At 52.0% G+C, this 26533-nt stretch overlaps 1 protein-coding gene across 3 annotated transcripts in view; it reads left to right on the forward strand.

The window, feature by feature from the left end:
* The window catches only part of SHANK2 (SH3 and multiple ankyrin repeat domains 2), a 509904-nt gene that overhangs the window by 309651 nt on the left and 173720 nt on the right, over positions 1–26533 (forward strand). For all 3 annotated transcript variants that reach the window (XM_038563628.1, XM_038563629.1, XM_038563630.1), the window contains one exon: positions 14393–14468. In XM_038563628.1, the coding sequence (XP_038419556.1) occupies positions 14393–14468 (76 nt within the window). The remainder of the gene's footprint in view (positions 1–14392; positions 14469–26533) is intronic.

Consider the following 26533-nt stretch of genomic DNA (forward strand, 5'->3'; position numbering starts at 1 on the left):
TTGGAGATCCTTGCCCTGTGTTCAGACACTCTGCCTCTCGGCCATGGTCACCACAGCCCCGAGGCCAGAGGTGTATCGGCCTCCCCCAACCTCCCCTGGCCAGCGAGGGTTTGTCTGAACAGAAAGGGAGGGAAACGGGACGTCCTTGGCATGGACACTCCGACTGAGCTCGGCAACAACATGCCACACAGGCGCCCAGTCCTTCATTTACTGTAATTTCCACTGAAAAAGCCACTCTGGTTCTGTGTATGGGTATAAACGCTTCCACTTAGCCGCCTGGGCCGATTTAAACACACACACACACACACACACACACACACACACAAACATTCTAATTACTACAGAGTAGAAACCAGCTCATTGACAGCCAATTTGGGAGGTGGGGATCAGTCAACAGTGCCAGGAACGGGGCTTAGCTTCCCACCCAGCAGTGTCCCAGCCTCCCTTGGCCTGGGGGGTTGTAAGACAGGATCAGGTGGGCAAGACAGGACTGCAGACCCCCCATCATGAGCGCTGGCGGGGGGTACCCTGAGCTCGCAAGCACAGGGGAGCAGAGAGTCTGGAGGTGGGTCCGTACCGTGTGATGGCAAGCCCTGGCCACTCCTCAGATGGAGGTCCTTAGCCAGAAAGCCTGAGATTCCAGGCGCGTCCTGCATCCCCAAATGATTCTCGACTATAGCATCATAAAAGGCATTGTCCACAGAGAACCCTTCCTCCCTCACATTTGTCCTTTAAAAACTGCTGCAGGGGTGGTGTGGTCAAGTGCAGTGTCCTGACCTTGAGTCTCAGATCCAGGATTGGGACCAGCTCCGCCGCCCGCCAGCCCGGCGACCTTGGAAAGTGTCTGGTGCACCTGATGTTCTGGGCAGAACAGACTCGCCTCGTGGTGCTGCTGTGTGGTTGTAGCAGAGGCGCTAAGGGAACGCCTAAAAAAAACAGTTCCATCACTCGTGAGCTGTGCCCTAGGGGACTCCATTCACTCTTCTGTGCCTCGGTTTCCTCCTCTGTGTCCTGCTTCGTGGGGCTATCAGGAACCAAACACGAGACATGACTTTGTAGCTGGGGTGGCACTGGGTCAGCTTCCAGAGACAAACCCCGGAGCCTGTTGCCTAAACACGCCTGCCCACTCTATCCTGCCCCATCTCTTTGCCATTCCAAGGTGGCAGTGAGGCTGACATGCCACATCCAGAATGGAAAGGGGGACGTGCCCTGGGGAGGGCTGGTTGGGGTGGGGAAGTCCGGTCCTGGACGGAGGCTGGGAAGACGGAGTTCTTGGCCTCCCAGTGCCTGTGAAGGTGCTGCTGAGTGAGCCGGCTCTGGGGGTGTGTCTGAGGAGGAAGGTGCCCTGCACGGGGCAGAGTGAGCGCTCTATGCCTGGGTGGGAAGGGCGGGCGGGGCTGGGCCACCTGTGCTGGAGCGCCCGTCCAACTCAGCCTCCCTGTCTCTCACTTCCTCACCTGTAGTAGAGGACACTATTTCTCACGCGGGCTGGCCGGGACCACCAGAAGGAGCGGAAGTGTTTTGTGCTTAGAACCAGCGCATGGCACCTGGGAAAGGCCAAGTAAACATCCCCGACAGTGCAATGACAGGTGACAGCCATTGATAGAGGGGGACAGTGGTGGCAGTGCAATGTGCCCATGCCTGAGGTCACCTCCCTCCTTTCCCCTTTCTGGAGCCCTACTCAGGCCCTCCACATTCTGACCATTTGCTGAGCCTCTCAGCCAAGCCACAGCCCTCACCCTCGGGCACCCTTGGCTGCCTGGCGAGGGAATCCCCCTGTCCTGTGGCTTAGTGGATGGAGCCAGCGCCAGCGGGCCTCGGCATGTGGGTGCACAAACCCTGTGGCCTCAGCAGGCCCCATGGGGCAAAAAGACCATCTCATAAAGTTACAATTACAAAAGGAGCTCTGGGCTCACCCAGTGGCACAACCACTGCATAATTCCTGCGATGTCTTCTGTGAGCCTACGTGTGACCAAGAGTCCCCTGGGGTCCAGCTTTCTGACATGGCTGCAATTTATCAGGGAAGGAAAATCAGCCCCCATCCACCCCTTCTGCCTCTGGCTTTTGGGGTTCATGGATTTGGTGAACGCACAGTGCCTGAGTGTTCAGGACCCATTGATGTGTGCCCTGGAGGGTAGGAGGTGGCTGGCATTCCCCACACCCACGGACACCTGTGCCAACTTTAAGAGAAGTCAAGGCATGTGGGTATTGTAGAAACCCTAGTGTGGCCTCTTGCCACTGGGTCCTTGCCCGACCATAGGGGCACTGGGCTGGCGCACCCAGACCTGGGCAGGAGGGGCGAGTGGAGCGGGTGACATATGTCGTACACATGTGCACACACACCAGGGATGGACAGACCAGTGCTGGAGCAGCTGGGAATAAATAGAATCAATGACTCAGTTGCTTGTTGGCCATAACCCACCATGTAAGTGGCTTCAGCTACTGGAAACCAGGTGTGGGGGAGGGGAAGAGCATGCCTCTGGGAGAAGGGCCGGCCAGTCCGGCAGAGCTCAGTTCTGAAGGAGGACTCCAGCTGAAGGAGGACTTATGCAGGAGGCTGCCAGGCACAGAGCAAACACCTCACATGGAGATGAGGACCATTTCCCCAACTTGCACAGAGAAGGCAGGACGTCCCAGGAGCTGAGCCCTGGCCTCGGCTCTTGCCATGATTCAGAGTCGCAACCTGAATGCACTGCGTTTTGTTCCTGCAAACAGAGACATGCACTTTCTGGCAAACCATGTCTGTTGCTCGGGTTTTCTGACCTGGAAGCAAGATTCTGAGTCCCTCAACTAATAGAGCTTTACAGAATCTGAGCAAGTCTGGCCCAGCTGTGCTAGGTACAGTCTCTTCCTGGTTGTGGGGGGGGGGGGGGGCAGCGTCATGGCCCCCAAACGTGTTGACGTCCTGATCCCTGGAACCTGGGACTATGTTAGGATACATGGCAGAGGGGAAGTGAGGTCACAGATGGAGTGAAGCTAGCTGCTGACGTTAGGACCGGGAGATTATCCGGGATTATCCAGGAGGGCGCCACGCAATCCCAGCCGCCTCTATGCGGAGGAGGGAGGCACACGGTTCAAATGAGAGTGGTGGCATCTGAGGACTCAACCCGGCGCGGCTGGCTGGTTTTGCAGATGGAGGACGGGGCCCCGAGCCAAGGAGTGCACGCGCCTCTGGAAGCTGGAAGAGGCCAAGGGACGGACTCTCCCGGGAGCGCCCCCGGAGGGAACACAGCCCTGCCCACACTTGTATCCCAGCCCGGTCAGATCCGAGCCGGATTCCCAACCCACGGGCCTCTACGGGAACACGTATCTGCCCTGGCAGGCCACTAGGTTTGTGGCAGTTCATTGCAACAGGCGCAGGAAAGGCGCACACGCTCCGCCGTGGCACAGGGTCTGCTTTAAGAACCGCGTCCTTGCTTTCTCGTCCGTCCGTGGCTCGGCCAACACCACGGCACGTGAGGTCTGTAAATGATCTGCGGCTGTGCTAGCCCCTGATCCGGGTGGGGCAGGTGTACTTTCACATCACCAGTCTGCACGCCCGTGACTCTCTCACACGTGGGGCCTGATCTCCAGGCCCCGCAGTGGGATTGACCTGTTGGCAGAGCCCCAAGGGCCGGGGAACAGGGTGGGGCTGGGCCCGGGAGTGGGCTGTGCGCCCCCACCCCGCCCCACCCACTGCCCCGGCCAGCCTCTCCTGCTCCAGCTAGAGTCCAGCCAGGGTGCGAGGTGACCCCTGCCAGCCCCCCGACAGCCCCACAGACCCAGCCCCACACACCAGCACCCACCCTGCCTGCCTTTGTGCCCACTTCCGGCTTCTCCCCGTGTTACTGTCCGCCTGCTTCTCTGCTCTGCAAGGAGCCCGTCGGCATCTTTGGTTTTAAAAAAGAAAAGTTATTTCTGTCTTCATCCTCATCGGTAATCTCTCTCCTCCTTGTGGTTCTGATTCTGCATTTGGCTCGCCAGCCTGGGGTGTAGCCTGAGTGGTGTCTGATTTAAAACCCGCTGGAGATCACAGGAGCTGTGGGAGGGAGGCGTGTGGCTGCGCAGCGCAGGGGGCTCAGAGTGGGACGGCCCGGCCACCTTACACCGCCGGGCGGCCGGGGCCCTGCAACGTGGCAGGAGGCTGCCGGGCCGCATCTGACTCGGTGCCGGCCCAGAGGAGGTGCCCAGCACCCAGAACTGCAGTGAGGGGTGGGCCAGGGGCTCCAGGTGTCCACTGCTGCAGCTTTTGCCTCTTTAGATGAGGGGCCAGGAATGAGGGCAAGAGAGGACCTGGATTCCAGGGGAAGGAGGGACACGGGGAGCGTCAGGGATTTCACGGTCCCTTCTTCTTATCTCTCTGTCTCTCCCCCTCCTTTTGGTGGGATTGAAACTAAATCTTCAGAGAAATAGAAAACAGCAGCTAAATAAACAAAACCCCAGCTCTGTCTGATTTCTGTGATGATATAAGTGGCCGCAGGCTTCACGGCTCCCGATACCACCTGTCGATGAACCCACTAGGGGTCAGCTGCGCAGGCGAGCTCGCCGGGCTTCTGTGCCCAATCTTGGGCCCATGTCGGGGTGTTGGCCCAGATGGGCATTAGCCGGCGCTCTGGAGAGACTCTGCCCCCCGTGCTCTGAGTTGGCAGCCGCAAGACGGGGGACCCTCAAGTCCTTGCTGACCGCCCTCCAGGGGCCACTCTCGGCCCCCGTGGGTCACCCACAGCCCTGCTCCTGTGGCTACTCCATCTCACACTGGTGAGGGCACCTCTGGTTCTTCTCGGGGTCGAACCACAGGGGGAAATGGTCTTCTCCTAGGATTGGGTTAGTCCACACCTGGATGGTGTCCCCTTGCCATAGAACCTGATGGTGTCCCGGGGAGGAAGGCCAGGGTGAAGGTCGCGGACCACGGCAGCCCACTGTGCCCCTGGCAGTATTTCCCTCCAAGCAGGGCTCTCTCGGTGGCCTCCTCTCCTGCTCCGTTCTGCGGCCCGGAGGGGACAGCTCTGTGCAGCCTCCAGAGTGACCCTTCCTGGTTCCTAAGTGGCCAGTGGCGATCGCTCAGCCTTGCCTTCAGGGCTTAGTCTAGAAAGTCAGCCGCGCACCAAGCTGCCCTGTGTTCTCAGGGCTGGAGCTGCACTTGCCGACACAGTCCAGCTCTTCGCATCCACCTCTGCACTGGCCTGTTCAGGACTCACACGAATTTGAATTCGTCTTTCTCATCTTAAATCCCTGCCCCGGCCATCCACAAAGGAGCTGTCAGTCAGTGTTTCTTCTGTCCCCAAGGAGAAAACCGCAGGCAACTTTCCTTTCATCTCCCCTTGAAGATGCGCACGTGCTCTCGCAGCCGTTTCTTGGCTTCTGAGCTGGTCGTCGATAAACCAAGTAAATTTGGGGCACCGCATGTGGGGAACAAGATGGAAAGCTCGGTGTATAATCCCGCGTGACCCCCCATCATGACGGATGAACTGAGGCAGCACAGCCCAGAAGCGTTTCTTATCCTTACGCTTAGTCTCCTGCCTGTGGCCAGTCCCAGGCTTTCTCACGGAGAGGGGAAGGGAACCCCTCCCCTGGTGGGTCCAGCGTCCCCCACTTGGCCATTTTAGCTGCTCTTTGGCTGAGGGGGATTGAAGGGTGTCGGCATGCAGCAAGGGCCGTCAAGGGGCACGCTGTCCCTGAGGGTATTTGGAGCCACATAGGGGGGACTATCACTGTAAATACCACTACAGGGATGCAGGGCTTCTGTTTGACCCCGAGGGCAGAATGCAGGGCCCAGCCTCACCTGGTTCTGGAGGCAGTGTGGGCCTCACTGGGAGCCAAGATGGCTCAGCCAGCTCTCTGCAGGGCCGCACGGGCTCTGGCCACTGGTCCCCTCTGTTCCCCATGGCCATGGCCTCAGTGTCTGTATCGGGATGTGCTCACTTCAGACAGGAAGCCAAGGCCATCTCATGCCCATTCCCGATTCCCAGGCCAAGAGGGGATCTGAAGGGCAGCTCCTGGGGTCCCCTGGACAGATACGGTTGGGGTCTTCCTCCATCCTGGGGGTGGCAGGATGCCTTCGGGGAAGGCCGGACGGGAAAACCCAAGCTCAAGGGGGACTCCTGGGGCAAAACGTGCACAGAGTCCCAGATAGCCCACATGGGGTCCCTTTACAAGTACTCGTGTCCCCACAGGGCTGTTGCACCCTGCTACTTGCCCCCATCAGATGAGGAAGCCAAGGCCCAGAGAAGCACTTTCCAGCCCGGCTGTGCAGCGGGCGGGGGGTGGGCTTACAATTGCCATGTTAAATGCAGGCCTCTGCACCCTTCCTTGCATGCCTCTCCCACATATGGGCAGCTGTGAGCGAGGGCTTCCCCCCACTCCACCGACCTGGAACCCCACCCAGCTTCCTCACCCTCCCCATGAGGGTGTCTCCTGACCCGAGAGCCCTCCTGCCTGCCACGCTGTCCTCTGAACTACCTTGTTGGTCCATCAGAGTACTGTACTTTTTTTTTTTTTTTTTTTTTTGAGAACATTTATTTTCCTGGTTTCTGTTTCCGGAACCAGTCACCCTTGAGGACCTGAGGCCATTAGAATCTCCCTAGATGCCTCCTCCTGGCTTCCTTGCCGAGCTACATGGGATCCTCTTCCCAGCAGCTCTGCGTAAAGGGCTATTTTAAATGCAAACGGTCTGAGGCTTGTCATGCAATCTGTCACTCCCTTTCACGAGTTGCAGGAGGTATATGGAATGGGATTTCTAGACTTTTTTTCTTTCAGTGTAGATTTTTCTAGGCCACACTCAGAAAGAAGCTTCCAGGGTGCATCCACTTAAACGCTGCCTGTGTGGGGAACCGGGTACTTGGCCATCTCCTGGCTAAGGGTTAGCCCCCAGCCGCATCATTAGCAGAGGAGAGGTGTCAGGTCAAGAAGTCAGAGACTCGGGTCATTTCATCCAGTGGTTGGCTTTGTAGGTGAGAAGCTGAGGCCCAGAGCTGCCGCTGAGGAGGGCCCACATCTTCACCATCAAGATCTGGTGTCTCAATTTGCAGGGCGGGCTGCTTCCACCCCAGCTGACCCCAGGAAGAGCAAGGTCCCGTGCACTGTGTTCTAGCCTCAACCTGTCACAGTCCGACCCAAGGACTCGAATCTGCCATCAGTGAATAGCAGCAAAGAGTCCAAGGACATGCATGGGGTTTCATCCCCTCATGCACTGAATGTGCAGTCACTGTGCACTCCTGTGCCCCAGGCCATGTTGTAGGAGCCGGGGCTCCAGGGGAACAGTAGGATGTAAGCTGAGGAGAGTGCATCCCACAGAGAGATCAGCAAGTACAGGGGCCTTAGGTACAGACAAGCTCGTCATTTGCAAGGAACAAGGAGACACTTAATGTGGCAGGAGTGGGGTGATTGAGAAGAGAGAGCAGTGAGAGCTGAGGCCATACCGTGTTAGGCTGGTGTCACCCAAGGGCACTTGGATGTGCCTCTAATTCCATGGGAAGTTGTTGGAAAAATAGTAAGCAGCACAGTGGCATCCACTTAATTTTTACATTTCTTCAAGCTCCCTCTGCTCTACAGAGAGTAGATCAGTGAGGGGAGGGACAAGCATGGAAGCAGGGAGACCAGAGACTACTGCACCAGTCCAAGCAAAGCTGATGGTCACTCAGATGAGGGCAGGGGACTGCTGTGTGGGACTGTGGACATTGCTGCTGAGTATCTGCTGCATGAAGCACTGGCCTGGCGGTGGCCAAGGAGATGAGCCTGGTTACAAAGTACTTGGTTCTTGGCTTCGAGAAGCTTCTTCAGTGTTAGGGAAACAAAAAAGTAAATAGTTCCCTCTGGGTTGGTTAGATTATCTGCTTCCTTGATCATAAGCAGAGAGGCGTCCTTGTGCTCCCCCAAGACACGTAAAGGCATGTGCTACTGTGCTGGGCTCCGTCCATGTTTACTGAGATACATTCCTGTTGTTTGTTGGGTGGTTTTCCACCTTCTTCTGGAAAGTATGGACAACCTCCCAGACAAGGGGCCAAGCTCTGACCTTGCCTTGATCATGTCTAGTCTTTTTTTTTTTTTTCCCCTATACTCACCAGGACTCTTGGTTGCTGGTGACAGAAAGTCAGCTCTGCCAGGCTTGAGCAAAACGTGGAATGTTCTGGCTCCCTTGAGAGAGAAGACCATGCACGGTCTGCATCAGTCAGCTTAGGTAAAGCTGCAGTAACAAAACAGGTCCCTAATCTTAATAAACCACAAAGGTTTATTTCTCATGCCACATGTCTGTCATGTACCCCAGGGGGCTTCTTGGGAGGCCCAGGCTGACAGAGCAATCATCATCTCATATTTTGATCACCATGCCCCTGGGCAAAGATCAATGCTGGGACCAAGGGACAGGCTCACACTGGGGACTGAATGCTCCAAACATCCAAGAAGTTATATAAGTCACTTCTCAAAACTCATTGACCCAGACTAGTTTTAAGGATATCCAGCCGAGGCAAGGTCACCTCCTGCAGCATCAAGCCCTCAGGACATCTCAGAAAATGCCAGTTGGGTCCTGTGTGTGTCATGGTCCCTTAATACTAATGATGGGGTCCAGGAGAGTCCCACATGATGCCTGGAGCAGCCTGCGGCACAGCTGTGCTTGTGGTGATCAGGGTGCCAAGCCTCTAGAGAGGTAGCTCCTCCAGGATGCCCATGTGGTGAAGGGAGCAGTCCTTTCCCCGAGGAAGGGATGCAGGCGCCCAGACTCAGTGTGAGCACCATACCTTGGGTGGCTGTTTTCCTGGCTGTCAGTGCAAACTTGCAAACCATTAAGTGCATTACTGCATCCTTCTGAACTTTTTTTGGCTAAAAACAACGTAAACGACATTGTCTTAAACTGAAAAGGAAATGTATTTGGTGTGTGTAACTGAACAGTCAGGCATAGCTGTGGATTGTGTGCCGGGCTTCAGACCATGTCACCAGGGCAGTTGGTCAGTTCCTCCCTGCCAGCTGCTCCACTGTCCTTGGTGTGACTCATTCTCAGGCAGCGTCTCCCCCACAGTGGCCTCAAAAGTAGAAATAGCAGCAGTAAGAGTAGGATCCATTGTCCCCACCAGGGTCACATGCCCCGCCCCTGTGCCAGGCACCTGCTGTGGTCAAAGGACAGCCTAGCCTGCCAGGCTCCCTTGCCAAACACTGGAGTCTGGGGCTGGGCAGTGGGGATGGGGAGGGGCTGGGCAGCCTCACTTGACCACCAGGCTGGCCTTAGAAAGGACTGACCCCAAAGAACAAGGGAGGCACAGCCCAGGAGAAGGGGAATGTCTTCTGCACAGGGACTGTGAAAGGTGTGGCTGGTCGGTAATTTCGATGCAAATAGAAGATGAAGAGTGATAGTGCAGGATGGAGAGTGGAGGCAGATATGGGGGCTCTGAGAGCTCTTGTTAGGACCCTCTGAAGGACGCGTGGATTTCTGACCACACCCAAGAGCCTGGAGTGGGCTGTGTTGGGTGTGTAAGTGACCAAGTCAGCCAACTGCAGTCTTCGAATGTGTGTGTCCACATCTGAATAACAGAATGACAGACAGTTGCCCAGGACCTGCTGACAGTCATGGGGTCTGTGCCCCTTGCCTCCACTCAGAGCCCCAAGTCTGTCCTTTTGTTCAGGATTGAGATGGGCACAGGAAACCCCCAGTGTCTGCCCTTGACAGTAGCTGGGATTTCAAGACCGACCTCACTTAACCACAATCCTGCAGGTCTGAGACATTCTGGGAGGTTTGTGACAGCAGCACAGGAATCTCAGCCCCCAGCTTGGCATGTGATGCCTCCTTTCCTACTCCCGGTGCTGGGCAAGTGCCGGGCAGACCCAGAGGCAAATGGTGGGGAAGAGGTGCAGCATCCCTCCACCATGCAGTGTCCCACATAAGGCCTGCTGGGCTGGGTGCAGCAGTGTGCATCATTGGCTCTGCTGCAAGCAGAGGCCTAGATGCCCCTGCTCCTAGTTATAAAGTAAGGAGTGTCAGGGGCTGCAGCCACTGCTGGTTGAACAGGGGCCCAGAGGCCAGTGACCTGGGAAGTTGACTTGGTGGTGGAGGTTCCAGCTGAGGCCAAGATGCCTCTCTGAAAAGCCCTGTGTCTTGCTGTCATCCACCCACAGGAATGCTCGCCTGTCCTCAAATGCATGCTTCTCCCCTTTGCCCAGTCCAAAGCGTTCTATCTGTGATTCACATTTGCATCAGTGAGTCCTGGGAAGCGGTCAGCCCAGGCAGCCAGCAGCCCCCGGCTCTCTGCACAATGACAGCAGGTCCCAGGCTGCCAACAAAGGCCAACCCTGGTGGTGACATGAGGTGTACACGGTGACAGAGGGGAAGTGTCCTGAGAGCAATCTAGCCTACCTTCTCTCTCCCCAGGTCAGAAACTGAAAACAGGAGCAAGATAGCCACTTACCACGAGTTCTGTGTGAAGACCAAATAAGGTGGAAAACTTCATTTTGATGAAGTGAAGAGATGACTTAGCAGAGCTCCTGTGATGATAATAATGATCAGGGTGGTGATGGTGATGATGATGACAGTGATGATGATGATGATGATGATGATGATGATGATGAGGGAGGTGGTGACAGCGATGATAGTGATGAGGGAGGTGGTGATGATGGTGATGAGGGAGGTGGTGATAGTGATGATGGTGATGAGGACAATGATGATGGCAGTGATGGTGATGAGGGAGGTAATGGTGATGATTATGGGAGAGCACGATCTCAGAGAGTAAAAGAAAATAAGAACAGGGACACGGATGAATGGCAATAGCTTTATGCGTGTGGCAGAAGCCAGTTATTCCTGTCATCAGCCCATACTGAAAACAGCAATGATGGTGGACAGACAGCCAAGCCTGCTGATGTCAGTTCTCCAATCCCCCACAGCCCCCTAGTTAATGCCCCCCTGAGACCCATGCAGACAGTCACATACACAGTTTCCTGCTGTGCCTCCCATGATTGGTTTCTTGAGTTGTTTCTCCTTCCTTGTTTCCACATACTTTACATTCTACGATAATAGAACCAAAAGCCAACCCGGACTTGGGGCTTCACCTCAGCATCTTCATGTCTCAGCAGCACCTGATGGTGTAGCCCCTTCGGGTCTCTTTGTTCCAAGATATTGGACTCTACGAAATCATTTTGTCTCTCATCGGAATGTGCCATGCAGCAGATGGTGGTGGTGATGGTGGTGATGGTGATGATGAAGTGAGGAAGTTGATGGTAGTGATGATGGAGGTAATGGTGGTGATGGTGGTGATGACGGTGATGGTGGCAATGGTGATGATGGCAGCAGCAATGATGACTATGGTGATGACGATGGTAATGACCCTGATGGTGGCAATGATGTCTCCCTCAGTACCTCTTCACTGATCTTTGGGGCCATATCCAAAGCAGAAGTATGACTGTGTCCAGGAGCCAGAGGACAGGAAAGACCTCTGCAGTGGGAGGTTTTCATCAGGCAGGTCTCATTTCTATGGGTCTCCTTTCTCTAATAAGATAATTGAGGTAGCAGAAGGGAACCTATTATTCTCAATGTTCTTACTGAACCAAAATAAAAACTTGGTAAATTTTATGTCAGTCTACATTCTTCCCTCTTTTGTTTAAGATTTTATTGGTCCGTGTAATCCCAAAGTCTAGGAACCACTGGCTAACTGACCTAGGCTAGAAATGGCTCCCTTTCTGAAATGTTTCTTCCTAGAAAACACATACACATACACACACATACACACACACACACATTTGCTGCACACTCTCTCTGCTGCTGGAACCCACAACCTCGGACTTTAGCCAATGGCCTACACCAGTCATCTCTCAGTGCCCAACACTTCCCTAGACGACCAGCTTAGAGCTGCCTACATAGGGCTTAAGCAAGCAAGGTAATTATGAGTAATAATAGCAGCTTACAGAGAGTTCCCCATGGTTGTTCAGTGGCTTTGTGAGCTACTCTGCTTAACACAATGAGGTTCAAATCCTACATATCCCTTCAGGGCCTGGCACATATGGGGCTCCCACACAGATGTCACAGGGCTGAGCTGGCCAGATGTATTGCCTGGCCCATGTACTTCCTCCAGTCATCTGATTGCTGGTGCCCTTAGCCTAGACCACAGAAGGTCCATGTCCTCATGCTCTGTCTTCACCCCATCCTCAGGTTTATGAGCCCCTGATGGCAGAGCTAAGGCCCCACACTCTGTGAGTCTCCTAGTCCCTGCATGCGAGGCACAGGACCTGTCTCCCCTGTAGGCTTAATAAATGACTCAGATTGCACATATGCATGCTACAGAAGCCAAAGAGGAGGGGAGGAAGACACAAAACATGTGGGCACATTTCATCCAGGTGCCAAACACAGAAGAGGTACATGCAGCTTAGCTGGACCAGTGCCCAGCCCAGCAAGGGTCCCATGTACTCAAGCTACTCCGATGGTGTGCGGTTTGCTTTCTTTGCTAATTACACAATAGGTCACTTAGATGAGGTGGACAAACACTTGGAGTGGGTATCTACCAGGGGTTAGGTATGGGCGGGGGGTGGGGGGATAGAGAGAAAGGCCAGTCCCCACCCTTGAGCACTGTAGAGAGCAAGGGGACTTGGACCGCCTCCAGGGGTCAGTTAGTGTGGTCTGGTGGTCTGTGCCTGAGCCTGGGGCCCATTTACCAGCCGAGAGACTCATCCTGACCTTGCCATTAGTGAACATGTGACTTTGCCTTGGCAGCTTTACCATCTCCATCCATAAAATGGCTGCAGTCCCATCTCCTTTGCTGGGCTGCTGTGACCAGTGAATGGCTGAGCCCAGATGACCAGACCGAAGTGCAGGGAAGGGACTCCAAAAATTGTCAGTGATGATGCAGCAAGGACACATAAAGCAGAGACAGAGGGCTCAACTCCATGAGGAGGACCCCCAAGGTCCTGAGCAGGATTTGAAAGGTGGCCTACAAAGCAGAACATGCCCCATCAGCAGGGGTCATGAGGGTCCAGGAAGTGAATATAGGAATGGCACTTGGAACAGGACCTGGTATACAGCAGGTACTCAATTAGTGTTGGCGACGATAATGATGTTGTTGTTCATGGAATCGTACATTTTGTGTTGTTGGAGCCTCAGGGTTAGTGATGGGAAAGGGGTGGAAAGGCAGGTGGGAGTCAAGTCCCAGAGGACCTGGCCAGCACATTGGTTAAGACAGTGTTAGCTGCTGTACCAAGTAAGTCCTTCTCGTGTAGCATGATGTGGTAGACGTCTAATTGTTGCTCACTTCAACAGTTCAACATACGGAGACCCAGGCATCTTGTGGGGACCCTAGAAGAGTCTACCATCCTTTAGGGCCCAGCAGTCTAACTCTGAGCTGGGCAAAGTGGCAAGAGAGGGTAGGAAGGCACAAGAGACACCCCACCACCACCACCCCATCCTTGTAATGAAATATGCCATTCCGTTGCTCACATTCAATTGGTGGAAAGTGGTCATGTGGCCCTACCAGGATGCAAGGGCAGCTGGGAAATGTAGTCCTGGACTGGACATCTGCTTCTCCCATCCCCCAAAGGCAACTCCATTCTGTACAGAAAATGAGCCTGCGTGTTTGCTGAACCACCTGCCTCCCGCATAAAAGGAGCCAAGTGATGCTACCTGAACTTCCTCAGTACGCTTACGTGCACTCATTTTTTAACTGAAGGTATATGTTTGGGGTTTGAATATGTGTGCTGGTTCAGCTTAGAATGTGGATTGGCCACAGAGAGGGTTACAGAAGTTATCGTGAGATTTTAAGCTGTTTTCCTGAGGTCAGTCCCATAATTCCTCTGTGTTTTTTTCCCAGGGCTTAGGAAGGAGGTTGTGCAGGAGATTTTATTTGTGGGGGAAATATCTGAACAGCAAATCACTGAGCCGCCAAATCTTGTTTTTGTGTGGTGGTGGGTTTTCTCCGTCCCACCTTGAGCTATGCGTTAAATCTAATGACAGGGCACATACCACGTCCCCTGAAGTTTATGTCGAAATCTGCTGAGTCAGAAAAGCAAGCAGAGGACTTAATGAGGAATGTGAATCACGGTTGTGGTTTTGTTTGTTTGTTTTTTAGGAAAGAGCATCTATCACCAGAAAAGTAACAATAAGCATTCTCTTCCCAAAAGGCAGTCACCCTCGGATCTGCTGGAAGACCCAGCAGCACTTGAGAAAACCATGCTGGCGGGCTCCGTGAGCCCAAGGCGCACTGTTATTCCAGCTTAAACCACAAGGCAGAGTATTGACTCTGCAAAAGCCGACCTTGGGGTTCATATGGGCTCCTCCAATTTTGCAAAGTCAGGTCCCAGAACGAGGCCTTCACTTCCTCCCAGATCTTTCCACAGGAGAGCAAGTCTTGGCGCTTCGTAGGTCAGATAAATGAAAGGCCCAGCTGGCCTGATTTCTGCGTCCAGGGACTGTGACTTTTCTAAACCGTGTTTCTCTTCCCTCTCTGTGCAGAAACTCGTGCAGACCGCAGCAAGAAACTCTTCAGGCACTACACGGTCGGTTCCTATGACAGCTTCGATGCTACCAGGTAAGATGTGGCTCTTTCTCTGCCAGGCCCACTCTGGTCAAAGATGCTCACCTGTGCCATGAAAACGCTGGACCAGCTTGCATGGGGCACTCGCGCCCCCTTGGCTTTTTCCCTCAGTGGGTCTGCTGTGACCCCCTGTACATGGGCTGCATTGAAGCCACTGTCTTCTGGAGAACCTCCCCAAGATGTGGTCTCGGTACTGCCCGAGGTTTGGGGTCGGGGCTGGGTGTACCTGTGGGGTGGCTCAGAGGAGGAGAGGGCTGCCTAACCAGGAGGAGGAAGACTAAGCATTACGTGGGGATCAGCACAGATGTCAGAGATGACAGGCACTGGCCACCAGGAATCTTTAGGATGCCATCACTCTGGGCTTCCACCTCAGATACATTTTACTGCTTCTTTCTGCCTCTGAGTTGAGGTTTTTGTACAAGAAAGACTCATCCCCCTTGAACAGTGTGGCCCCAAGCAGGCAGAGCCTTGGAGCCTGGCAGGTTTGCTTTCTGACGTCTGTTAAAAGGCCGGTTGGGAGCAGTGTTTGGTTCATGCAGAGAGCAGTGCACCTTTGGTGATGCAACATGGGGCACAGGTTCGAACTTCCCCACAGAAACGATACAGGCACGAGATGTCCATGGGTGTCTGTGTGCCTCTTCCCTGTAACTCTGGGGGAGGCCAAGGCAGGCTGGGGTCCTGCCAGGTGAGCCTCACCGACAGTCACTGCCCTGCTGTCACTTCTGCTTCTCCGGCTCTCACTGTCCCCAAGCACCACGTCTCTCTACCCCTCATTCCTGTCACAAACACCAGACTCCCTACATTGGGGGCCGGGAGGGTGTGGAGAATAAATCCTGTCCCCTGACCCAGACAGAGGGCTTTTCGTGGACGGTGGCCTCAATGAGAGTTAGCATGTGACACAGAGAACGTGGGGGATGCAGGCTGTGTGACCCGACAGGCCATCCCTGGGGCCCCCTCAGAGAAGCCCACCAAACCATCTCCTCCCGAAGGCCCAGGCTGCAGAAGAGTCTGAACACCCTGCCCTGGGCCCTGCCTCATACCCTGGGGCCCCCGGTGGGTCTGTGATGAGCAGCATAGACTATGATCCTATGAGGGATCAAACCTACTTTCATCTGTTTCTCTTTCACTGGGATAAAATTCACATAATCTAACTGCCATTTCCAAACGTACGTTGTGGCCTTAGTACATTCATAGTATCTTGCAACCACCATGCCATCTAGTTCTAGAACATTTCCATCCCCCCAAAAGGGAGCGCCTAGCCATGACCCCCCCCTGCCCACAGCACTAGCCCCCACCGACCTACTCTCTGGGAGTTTCATGTAAAGGGAGGCAGGCATTCATTGTGTGACCTTTCCTGTGGGGCTTCCCTGCTTAGAATAACGTCCACGAGATTCATCCATGTTTAGAGGGATCAGTACATCCTTCTTTCTAAACTTCTTCATTGTGATAAAATACACATAATGTAAAATTTATGATCTCAATAATTTTTAAATGCACAGCTCAGAAGCATTAGGTGTATTCACGTTGTTGTGTGGACATCCCTCCATCCATCTCTAGGACTTTCTATCTTCTCAGACTGAATCTCTGCCCCAAGAGACACTGACCCCGTCCCTCCCCCAGCCCTGTGACCACCGGCCACTCTCTGTCCCCAAGAGACACTGACCCCGTCCCTCCTCCAGCCCTGTGAGCACCGGCCACTCTCTGTCCCCAGGGGACACTGACCCCGTCCCTCCCCCCTGTGACCACTCTCCACCCTCTCTGAACTCCAGGACATTATAGGAGTAGAATCATACAGAATTTGTTTTTTTTTTTTTTATGGCTGGCATATTTTACTCCATGTAGCGTCTTCCAGGCCCATCCGTGTTGTAGCAGGTGTCAGAATGTCCTGCCTTTTTGAGGCCAAAGAATATTCCATTGTGCATGTGCACCATATTTTGCTTGCCATTCCTCTGTGGTTGGGCATCTGGGTTGCTTCCACCTTTTGGCTCTTGTGAATGGTGCCGCTGTGGACGTTCTCACACAAGTATGTTTGAACACCTGTTTCCAGTTCTTTGGGGCTCGCATCTAGCAGTGAAATTGCAGATAGGACGTGGTTTTCATGCTGACCTGTCCCAACCACCTTTCCGTCATAAACAAAATGTGTTAGGACAAGAATCCCACGCCCAGCAGAGGAACTGGGTCATCCGCCTCCTAAGGGGCTTGGCCAACTGTCCAGATCCTGCTAATGTTGCCTACTTGTTGACCTTGAATGTTCAAGTTGCGATCCTGGCCTGGCCAACAGCACAGCCGAGGGAGAGAATGCTCCAGGCTGGTGACTTCCAGGGAGCTACGCCTGACCCCGGCTTCTCCTGAGGAGTCTCTGTTTGGGTCAGATGAATTTTTTCTGCCGCAGCAAGAGACTGCCTGTTGAAATGGAGCCTGGACACATGGTCACAGCCCATGTGCCTGTCATGCTTTGTGAAGGAGGGTGCCTGAAGCTCCAAGAAAGGCCTAGAGCTGTCGCCATGGTTATGTGGAGGGCCATCCAGCCCAGGAGTGCAGCTTTGGGGAAGAGCCTGTGACAGCCATGACTTGCCTGCAGGCAATGGCTTCTGCAGGGCCCGGTCCCCCCAAGGCCTGTTGCTGGCAGAGAACCACCAAGAGGCCACCCCTGATGCATATGTGTGCATGAAGGTGCATATGCACAAACTCTGCATTTGAAACAGGCGGAGTCCCCACAGAGGAACCATCAAAGGACCTGAGTTGGCTGAGTCTGGAAGAGAAGACTCTGGGGCCAGGCTGGCTGGTAGCATGTCACGTGGCTGACAACAGGACTGGAACGCACCAGGGACACATACTACCTGCCACGTGGCCAACAGCAGGTGTGCAGAACCGTCGTAGCTGTTCAGAGGTAGAACAGAGCAGTGTCAAGAGGTGATGAGCCCCCCACCATTGCAGGGAGTCAAGCAGGGTAGGCATTCTCTTGCCAGAATGTCATAGAAGGTTAGACCAGGTGACTGTGAGATCCCTGCCAGCTATGCCTCCCTGTTCTTGGGTGCCCAGATAAAGACTTTTGTCTTACATGTTACTGTCCGAGGTCTGGAACCATAGAGAAGAAAGACATCCAGCCACACCCGGGCCACCTGGTAGCTTCTGAGCAAATGATGAAAGCTGTGCCCTTGACCATGTTTCAGGAGTCCGCCCCCACTCTCCCAGGGAGGGGGCATCAGACCCACTGTGGGCTCAGTTGCCCAGAAAGACACACGAGTAATCATCGTGCCATTTATTAACCTCCTGCCGCATGCCCATGCCTTTCCTCGATCACAGCTGCTGCTGCCCACCCTCCAGTGACCTTGGAAGTCAGTGGGTAACACTTCACAGAGAACACTGAAGTGCAGGAAGGAAGGTCACATCAGGACCTGGCCCTGGGCTGCACGGGTTCCTGCGCCTGGAATCCGGGACCCTCGCCCACAGCCCCGTCCGTCCCACGGTGGAGATGTTACTGCCCAAAGCTGACCACAGACCTGGCCTGGGCTTGAGAGAAATTGGCAGACACGGAACCATCATTTGATGAAGTGTGTGGGGCAGATGGAATGATGATAGCACCCGGGTTATCAGGTCTGGACATTTCCACACGGGCGGTAGGGGTTAGTGTAGGGGGGGGGCCACTGCCTCCCAGAACTGACCCCTTCCAGACTGCACTCTTGGCAGGGGCGAGGGAGCTCGTGGCTCCCACTGGCCATCCCAACCCCAGCGGCAGCATGCGTAGCTCTCCAGCGGGTGCTGGGGTGAGGCCGGGCCCTGGCTAAACGGGCAGAAGGCGTCTGAGGGGCGTACGTGTCACTGGGCAGGCCAGCCAGCAGTTCATTAGCGCTCTTCCAAATTCCGTCAGACACGGCCTGGTGAGCCACAGAGATCTGGGTGGTGCGCCAGCACCCGGGCCAATTACCCACCGTAGGCGGCGGGGCGACGGTCTGGGCAGGCAGTCACGGCGGAGGCCGCCCCGTTGCAGATGCAGATGTAATTGAAGAAAAATGCAGTAGGAAGCGAGACTCAACGTAGACGGTTTCTGAATCAGTCAGGAGGTGGCTCTCCCCTCTTCACCCCCTCTTTTGAGCTTAAGGGTCGTCTGACAAAAACACCCCCATCCATTGTTGAATGTGTACAGTTACTCTGACCAGTTCTCTTCTGAGGATTCCCTTCCACTCCCCCTATTTGCACACAGCAGAAGTGTCTAGAAATGCAGGCACATGATCAAGATCAGAAAGCAGAGAACCTGGGACCATTTCTACACAGGACCTTACAGATATTTCAATCTTGTTTTTAAAAACACTTCTCAATACAGAGTTTGGGAGTCTCAGGTTCCCATTCATTTTAAATCAGATCTCCAGCCTCATTAGCATGGGGCACCCAGGAGAAGTCTACGTGAGAGAGGAAAAGGAGACCTTAGGCTCTCACTGTAGGCTGAATGTACCCCATCCATCTATCCACTCATCCAGCCATCCAGTTACCTATCCACTCATCCATCAGCCAGCCATTCAGTCATCTACCGACTCATCCATCCAACCATCTATCCATTTAACCATCTGCCCAACCATCCATCTACCCATCCACCCATCCATATGTACCCATCCATCTGCCCATGCACCCATCCATTCCTCTTGTCTGTCTAACCAATATTCATCAAAAGCCAAATATTCAGGGAGCTAAGGATATAAAGGTAAATAAGATGAGCACAGTCTCTGACCTCATGTAGATTAAAACTTAATTGGTGAAAATAGCGAAGTTTGTACATAAATAAACTAGGGAATCCCACAGAGTGGTTAATGCTATGCACCAAATCAACAGTTTCACCATGTAGTCTCTTGGGCAGGTTGGAGCCAGCTAGCTTTATATAAGGGGCCAAGGGAAGTTTCTGTGACAAAGTGACTTTTGATTTGAAACCTGGCAGTTGGTGAGAAACAGCCGTCTTCAGAAAGCCCAGCATGTACAAAGGTCCTGAGGTGAAAAGAGAAGCTGCCATACAGAAACAGCAGTGGCCTGGAAGGGAGTAGAAAGGACGATGCCACAGAAGGACTTTTGCTCTGTGGAAGACGAGTGGATTTCTTCCCACTCACACCATGGGGATGCTAGATGGCTTTATGCAAAAGAGTGACATGATCCAGGTAACTTTGCAGGAGTTAAACAGACGGAAGGAAGAACGGAGACCAGTTGTGAGTCCATTGCTGTCTTCCTGGACAGACGATGGTGATGGTGGCCAGATGATGGTGATGGTGGCAGCTCGGGCCAGTGGAGGGTTAGGGATAGACAGGTGGATGGCTTCCAGGTGCAAGGTGTAGCAAGAAGGGCCAGGACCCGCCACGGCACTGCACGTGGGGTGAGTGCAGGGTGAGGAGGACTCTCCACCTTCTTTGGGGTCTTACAGGGAGGAGCACCAGAGGTGCGTGCGGGCACTGGACCTGCTCCCTGTTGTCAGCAAATCCCTCGTGGAACCTCTCCTTACACATTCAAAGCTGCACTTGCAGCTTCGGACCTGCCTGGAAGGGCTGCGTTCAGAAGTACCACGCGGGGAAAGCATCTAAGAATGTGACGGGCTGCCATTCCTCTTCCTTAGTGAGACCAGTTGAATGAGAAGGGTGGCAAATCGTGCCTGCTCTCCAGGCGAACGTCCACGAGCCATAGCTGCATGCTTTCATGGCTTTCTGACCTCATCATCCAATTTTATGCGTTTTTTTATTTTTTTATTTTTTTTTTTTATTTTTTTTTTAATTTTTTTTTTTTTATTTATTTATGATAGTCACACAGAGAGAGAGAGGGAGGCAGAGACACAGGCAGAGGGAGAAGCAGGCTCCATGCACCGGGAGCCTGATGTGGGATTCGATCCCGCGTCTCCAGGATCGCGCCCTGGGCCAAAGGCAGGCGCCAAACCGCTGCGCCACCCAGGGATCCCTATGCGTTTTTTTAAATTGGCGATTGGAAATATAGACACACCAATAAAAAATTCAAAATGTGCAGGTGCAGCATCAGAGCAGGTCCCCTCTCATCCTTACCTCTCCCGGCCCCCACTCCTCCCCAGAGAAAACCCCCACTGCTGGTTTCCTGAGGATCTCCCCAGAGACAGACTCTGAATATGGAACTATATGTGCACATTATCTGAAGCCTTGTGAAGCCCTTGAAAAAAATTTTTTTTTTGTTTTTTTCATCTGACTTTCCAGCTAACATGCTGCGTGACCTTGGACAACTCGCTGTCCCTCTCTGTGCGCCATTCCCTGATCCCTAGCCCTGTTTGCAAAGTAGAGATCATACTTCCAGCTCAGGCCACATCCGCGGTGGTGTTCCTGACAGGATGAATGGGGAAATGTATGCTTAGTGCTTGCAGCTTAGAGGCATGCGCTATATAAATCCAGAGGGATGCTGAATTGTGGACAGCGTGTGTGGGTAGCTGGCTTTCCTTTGAAACCCTAACTTTGTGTTCCAGAAGACTGCCTCGGCGTGTAGGTAGTAAGAACTGAATGACAAGAAACACTGATTTCCCCCACTCTCCCTCCATCATTATTTTATATTTCTATGTTTTTTATTATTCCTTAGACTTAAAAGAGAGGCATTAATCCCCAAAGTATGTTCACTTGCTGGATTCACCAGGAAGTATACTCTGGGCTTTTTTTTTTTTCCTCTCTGTTAATTTATGGCTAGGCCTAGTGATGAATAATGAAGCTCTCAAGGCAGCTCCTTTGGGATAGGGAATGAGGCAATTTTGTGATATCTTCCTCCCCCCCATATCTGTATTTTTATTTTTTTACAAGTATATATCAATTTGTAACTTTCTTGAGACCAAGAAGGAGAGGGGTGAATCTCTGGGCACAGGCAACATAAGAAGTCACCACAACAGCTCTTCCAGCTGGCTCTCCCAGTGGGACCATATGCACGCATATGGCAGCTGGAGCCAGGTCTCCAGTGGGATGAGTCACGGCCCCAGAGAGTGCATCCCAATGGTTTCCCCTAAAAAATGTTTTCCTCTGCCATCACCATCGTGATAAACAGCACATCCAGTGCCCAAGTGGGAGACCTGGGTCTGCTCCCCTCCCACATGACCCATCACAAGGGTCCAGGACTCCTGCCCCTCTGCTCACCCTCTGCCGATCCTCTTGCTGCTTCCTGACATCAGCCCTCAGCGAAGTATCCACTTCCCCTGACTGCCCCAGGGCACCTGCCCCTCCTCCATTCTCAGGGTAAGAGTTTTCTTCCTTCCACAAATTTTGAGACAGATACAGCATCCATTACAGAATAAAATAAGTTATTAATCTAACCAATGACACGGGGCTAGGAATGGAAAGAAACCTCATCTCCCACCCCTACCCAGCTTCCTCTATGCAACTCTGCTCGGAGGAGGGACCATTTTTTACTTGTCTTGCTTCATTCGCCTGAGGATTACCTTCCTACCTCTGTGATTACCCCTTATGTCTCTTTTTTCTTTTCTTTTTATTGAGACATAATTAACATATGACATTATATTAGTTTCCGGTATAGAACATAATGATTTGATATTTGTACAAATTGCAAAATGATCACCGTGAGAAGTCTAGTTAACATCTGTCACCTCACATCGTTACAATTTTTGCCTTGTGATGAGAACTGTTCAGATGTGGTATCCCAGCAACTTTCAAATATACGACACAGGATTTTTAACCGTGGGCACCATGCTGTCCATTACATCCCTGGGATTTATTTATCTTATACCTGAGAGCTTATACCTCTTGACACCTTCCCCTATTTTATCCACTCCCTCATCCCCGCCTCCTGGCAACCACCAATCTTTGTATCTACGTTCTCTATGTTTATGGGTTTTTTTTCTCTTGTTTATTTATTCTGCTTTCTTCTACATTTAAGTGAAATCATACAGTATTTGTCATTCTCTACCTGACTTATTTCATTTAATAGAATGCTTTCGAAGTTTATTCATGTTGCTGTAAATGGTGAGATTTTATTTCGTTTTATGACTGAATCATATTCCATTGTGTATGTATAACACTTCTTCTTTATCCATTCATCTGTCAGTGGACACTTAGGTTGTTTCCATATCTTGGCTGTTGTCAATAATGCTGCATCGAACATTGGGTGCAGATATCTTTTTGAGTTAGTGTTTTCATTTATCTTTGGTTAATGCCAGGAGTACCATTGTTGTATCCTGTGGTAGCTCTATTTTTAGTTTCTTGAGGAGCCTCCATTCTGTTTTCTATAGTAGCACTACATTCCCACCAACAGTGCCGATTCCAATTTCTTCATGTCCTTACCAATAGTAGTTATCTTGTGTTCTCGACAATAGCCATTCTAACTAGTTATCTTGTTAGAAGTACCTCTAGCTAGATTATCTATTGTTAGATTAGTTAGATCATCTTTTATGTATTTTGACAGTAGCCATCCAGACTCATTCAGGTGTGAGGTAGTATCTTTTGATTTGTTTTGCTTTGTTCTTCTGATGGTTACCTCCCTAACACTTTATTTCTAAATTTAACAACAGAAAGCATCATTAATTCTTTGCTGTGAAAGTCTTCTAGGTTCTGTCTATAGTTGGTTTCAAAAGTTAAAAACCAGTGGAAAGCATTAATCTTGATACTATAAATGTTTATATCATTTCCAAGTATAAGGCTAGGACTGCAGTTCCTCTTTATAAACCCGTGAAAAGGAGCTTTCTAATAACCAGAACCCACTGGATTTTTTTATTCTTCTACTCCATCAGTTGTTCAAAGTAATGCCGCAGTGTAGCTTAATATTAGGATCATGATTGTCGCATGAAGTTCTTATTTTTTTCCTGGAGTTTCTGATTGCCTCTCTTTTTTTCTTGTGGAAGAGAAATTATTTCTCTAGTATGCTACTAAATATCTTCCTGTTTCTTCTATATCACTGGAACCCATCTCATTCTTACTGGAGCTCTCTGTCCTCCCATTTGGACGCCATCCCCCAGTTCCCAATGTATAATTATCATTCTGAGATTTAGCTTCATTGAGACTTGGTAATTGAGGTATTTCTTTAGCCTTGTTCTACTAGGATACATACTCAAGTAACAACCTCAGTAAAAGGTACCTAGAATGTCAACTTCCATGTCTGAAAGGCTCTGGCTTTGAAATGTGCTCAGTGTTGTAGAATTCTAGATTCAAAATAGTTTTCCTTCTAATCTATGAAGGCACTGCTTCATTGTCATCTTGCTTCTGCTCATTCTGCTGAGAGGTTATGATGCTGTCGGATACTCACTGCATGTAGGTGATCCTTTGTTTACCTCTCCAAAACTTTGTAAGAACTTCATCGTATCTACTTTTCTTGAATATTCTGAAATGTCATGATGATGGGTCTGGGTATAAGTCTCTTCTTTATTCATTGTGTTCACTATCCCAGGGGCTCCTTCAAAGTGAAGCAGCTTTGGCTTTAAGAATATGCTTTTATTATTCCCTTGAAAACACCCTCACTTCCTGTCTCAGTTCCATCTTTCTAGATTTCCTATCAGCCCATGTGAGTTCATCCCACCTGCCCCCATTCTTTCTCATGTTCTCTGTCTTTTTGCCTTTTTGCTCTGTATTCTGGGAGATTCACTCAAATTTCAACCTGTCTGTGTAAGTTATTATTTTGACAATCACATCATTATGTTCGAAGAGCCTTTCCTTTCAATGATGGGTAAGCTTCTAAAGCTGAGAAGTGGTTTCTGGATATCTTTGGTCATAAGCAGGCAGCTGTGAATGGGCAGTTCTCTGCAAAGAGCTGCTCTCAAAGCAAAGTCCAAGCTGATTGCATGTTCCTTCAGGTCAAAGGCCAAAACAAGAGAAGCCCAGAGTCATGTTTCTGCCCCATTTATCCCAGAAATTCAATATCAGACTGATGCAGGTTCTTATTCAAATCACAGGACAAGTTGTAGGATCCAAATTGAAACTTGAGGGGTTCGGGTGTTCTTGTTTTGTGGTGAGTATGCACAGATGACCAGGTGATGAAACAATGGTGAGAGGAACAGTTCCTAGGGATGCCAGAGCCAGTTTGAGTGGAGAAAATGGAGAATGCTGACTGGTGGAGTAATGGGTGAGGGGGATGCAGACAAGATCATTCACTCTGCCCCTGGTGTCATCTGAAAATCAAGATCTGTGATTCAGCCTCCATCATGGAGCATTGAGAATCAGGTTTAATAGATGATTTTGCAGACTCCTGGCACTTTGTGGGTATACCCTGGTTCTGAGCCCCTCAGGACACAGGGGCAGCTGGCTTGGCTGGGTCAAGGGAGGGCTCCTCCTTCTCCAGGGCTCGGTCAATGAGACATTAAGTGTACTCTGGCTTCACCACAGCCATTGTTCCCCAGCACTTTCATGGTGTGAAGCAATTGACTAGGGGGCTTTGGACCTTGCTGGTGTTCCCACCCTGGAGTTAGAGCACATTACTATAACTGGAGGTCAGCTTAGACCCAATGAAACCACAGGGAGTTTCACAGATGGGAGTAGTCTCCTGGGGATCTAGCTCAAAACCCCTGCATAGGGAGCCCTAGATCTTCTGGGTTGGAGAAGGGGCTCTTTACTGGAGCTGCTGAGCCTAGCTAGTGGAGGCACCCCAGGACCACCTGACTCTATGGCAGAAGCTGAAATTCTCAAAGAGCACTCACTCTCATTTCACCCTTTTTGGTGGGACTAGGCAGGAGACCCTGGTGCTTTTCTTTTTTCGGACCCAATGGCCCCTTCTTGGAGGCTGGGAGCAAAGTCCCTCACTACAAGGGAGGATCCTGGCTCAGAGCGCCCTCAGACCACATTTAGTATATGCCCAGGTGGCGACTGGGTGTGTGGGTTGCTGGGAGTGCAGGCGGATGGGTGGGGATGGCAATGAAGCAGCAGAGGAGCACAAGGAGGCTGGCATTCCAGGCACACTCCAGGTTGGGACCAGCCGAGCCCCTGCACGGCCCTCAGACTGACTCGTACCCCACCAGGAGAGCGCCGGCATCACCAGAGCTGCACATGGGTCTGCTGTCTCCCCAAATGCCCTAGCCACTTGCAGCCAAAGGACAGGGTTTACACGGCTCCATGAAATTTTCCATGATGCTACCTGCCAAAAGCAACCTCTGCCCTCATGCCCCCAACTCTGTGTCTGCCCTCCCTCGTACCCTTGCTTATCTCCAACTTGGCTCGTAGCCTTTGCCAGGGTCCACAGTGTGAATATTCCCACCATGGCTGATTTCAAGTTGCCAGCAGGAGCCACTGCATGCAGAGCCAGGAGGAGATGACCTGAGCCAGCCCAGCCCCCTCCTCCTGCCTTCTCCCAACTCCACAGCACTGGCTCAGTCTACATGGGGCCAGTCCTAAATATGTAATTAGGTGTACTAATCTGAAGTCCTCAGGACCAGCTTTGAGCCTGATGAGGCCCAAGCCTGTGAGTTCAGATGCCAGGGGCCCTGTCCCAGTTCTGACATGAGCCACCTGCATGGGCCTCAGTTTCCCCACCTGTAAAATGGCTATATCATCCCCAAGGTCTCCTGTGGTTACAGAATTATATACGTTCTGCTTAAAACCACCAAAACCACCAACCTATGCTCACCTGTGAATGAACATACTTTCAAAAAAACTGTAGACCCTGAAATTCAGAGTTTAGGCTCAGGATCCCAACTGAGTGCCATGCCAAGGGGGTACTGTTTCAGGAGAATATGAGGAGGTCAGTTCTGGAAGTGTTCCCAAGGCTGTTAGTGGACTCTCAGAAGATGCTTATGCTGATTCCCCACCTCTGGCCAAAGACATGGTCTTATGAGCCCTCCTCTTCCTCCAGAAAGCAGGAAGGCAGTTTGGTGCCTGACTTGGGAGAAGCCAGAGGGAGAGGCGAGCAGATCCCCCAACTCAATGTTGCCTGGTTCAAGAGGGGTGGACCCTTCCACCCCTTACTTCCTATGTCTGTCTCCTCCAGGGTAGAACAGAGCTGACTCTGACTTATCTCCTCTTCCTTGGCATCTGTCATGAACTTGGCAAATGCTCAAGCCTCAGAGAATACAGGGTTGGGGAGTCATGGGTGAGGGGAATGGATAGAGGATGGATAGATAGATAGATAGATGGGTGGATGGGTGGTTGTTT

Source organism: Canis lupus, chromosome 18 (genome assembly GCF_011100685.1).
Source record: "Canis lupus familiaris isolate Mischka breed German Shepherd chromosome 18, alternate assembly UU_Cfam_GSD_1.0, whole genome shotgun sequence".
Taxonomy (NCBI): domain Eukaryota; kingdom Metazoa; phylum Chordata; class Mammalia; order Carnivora; family Canidae; genus Canis; species Canis lupus.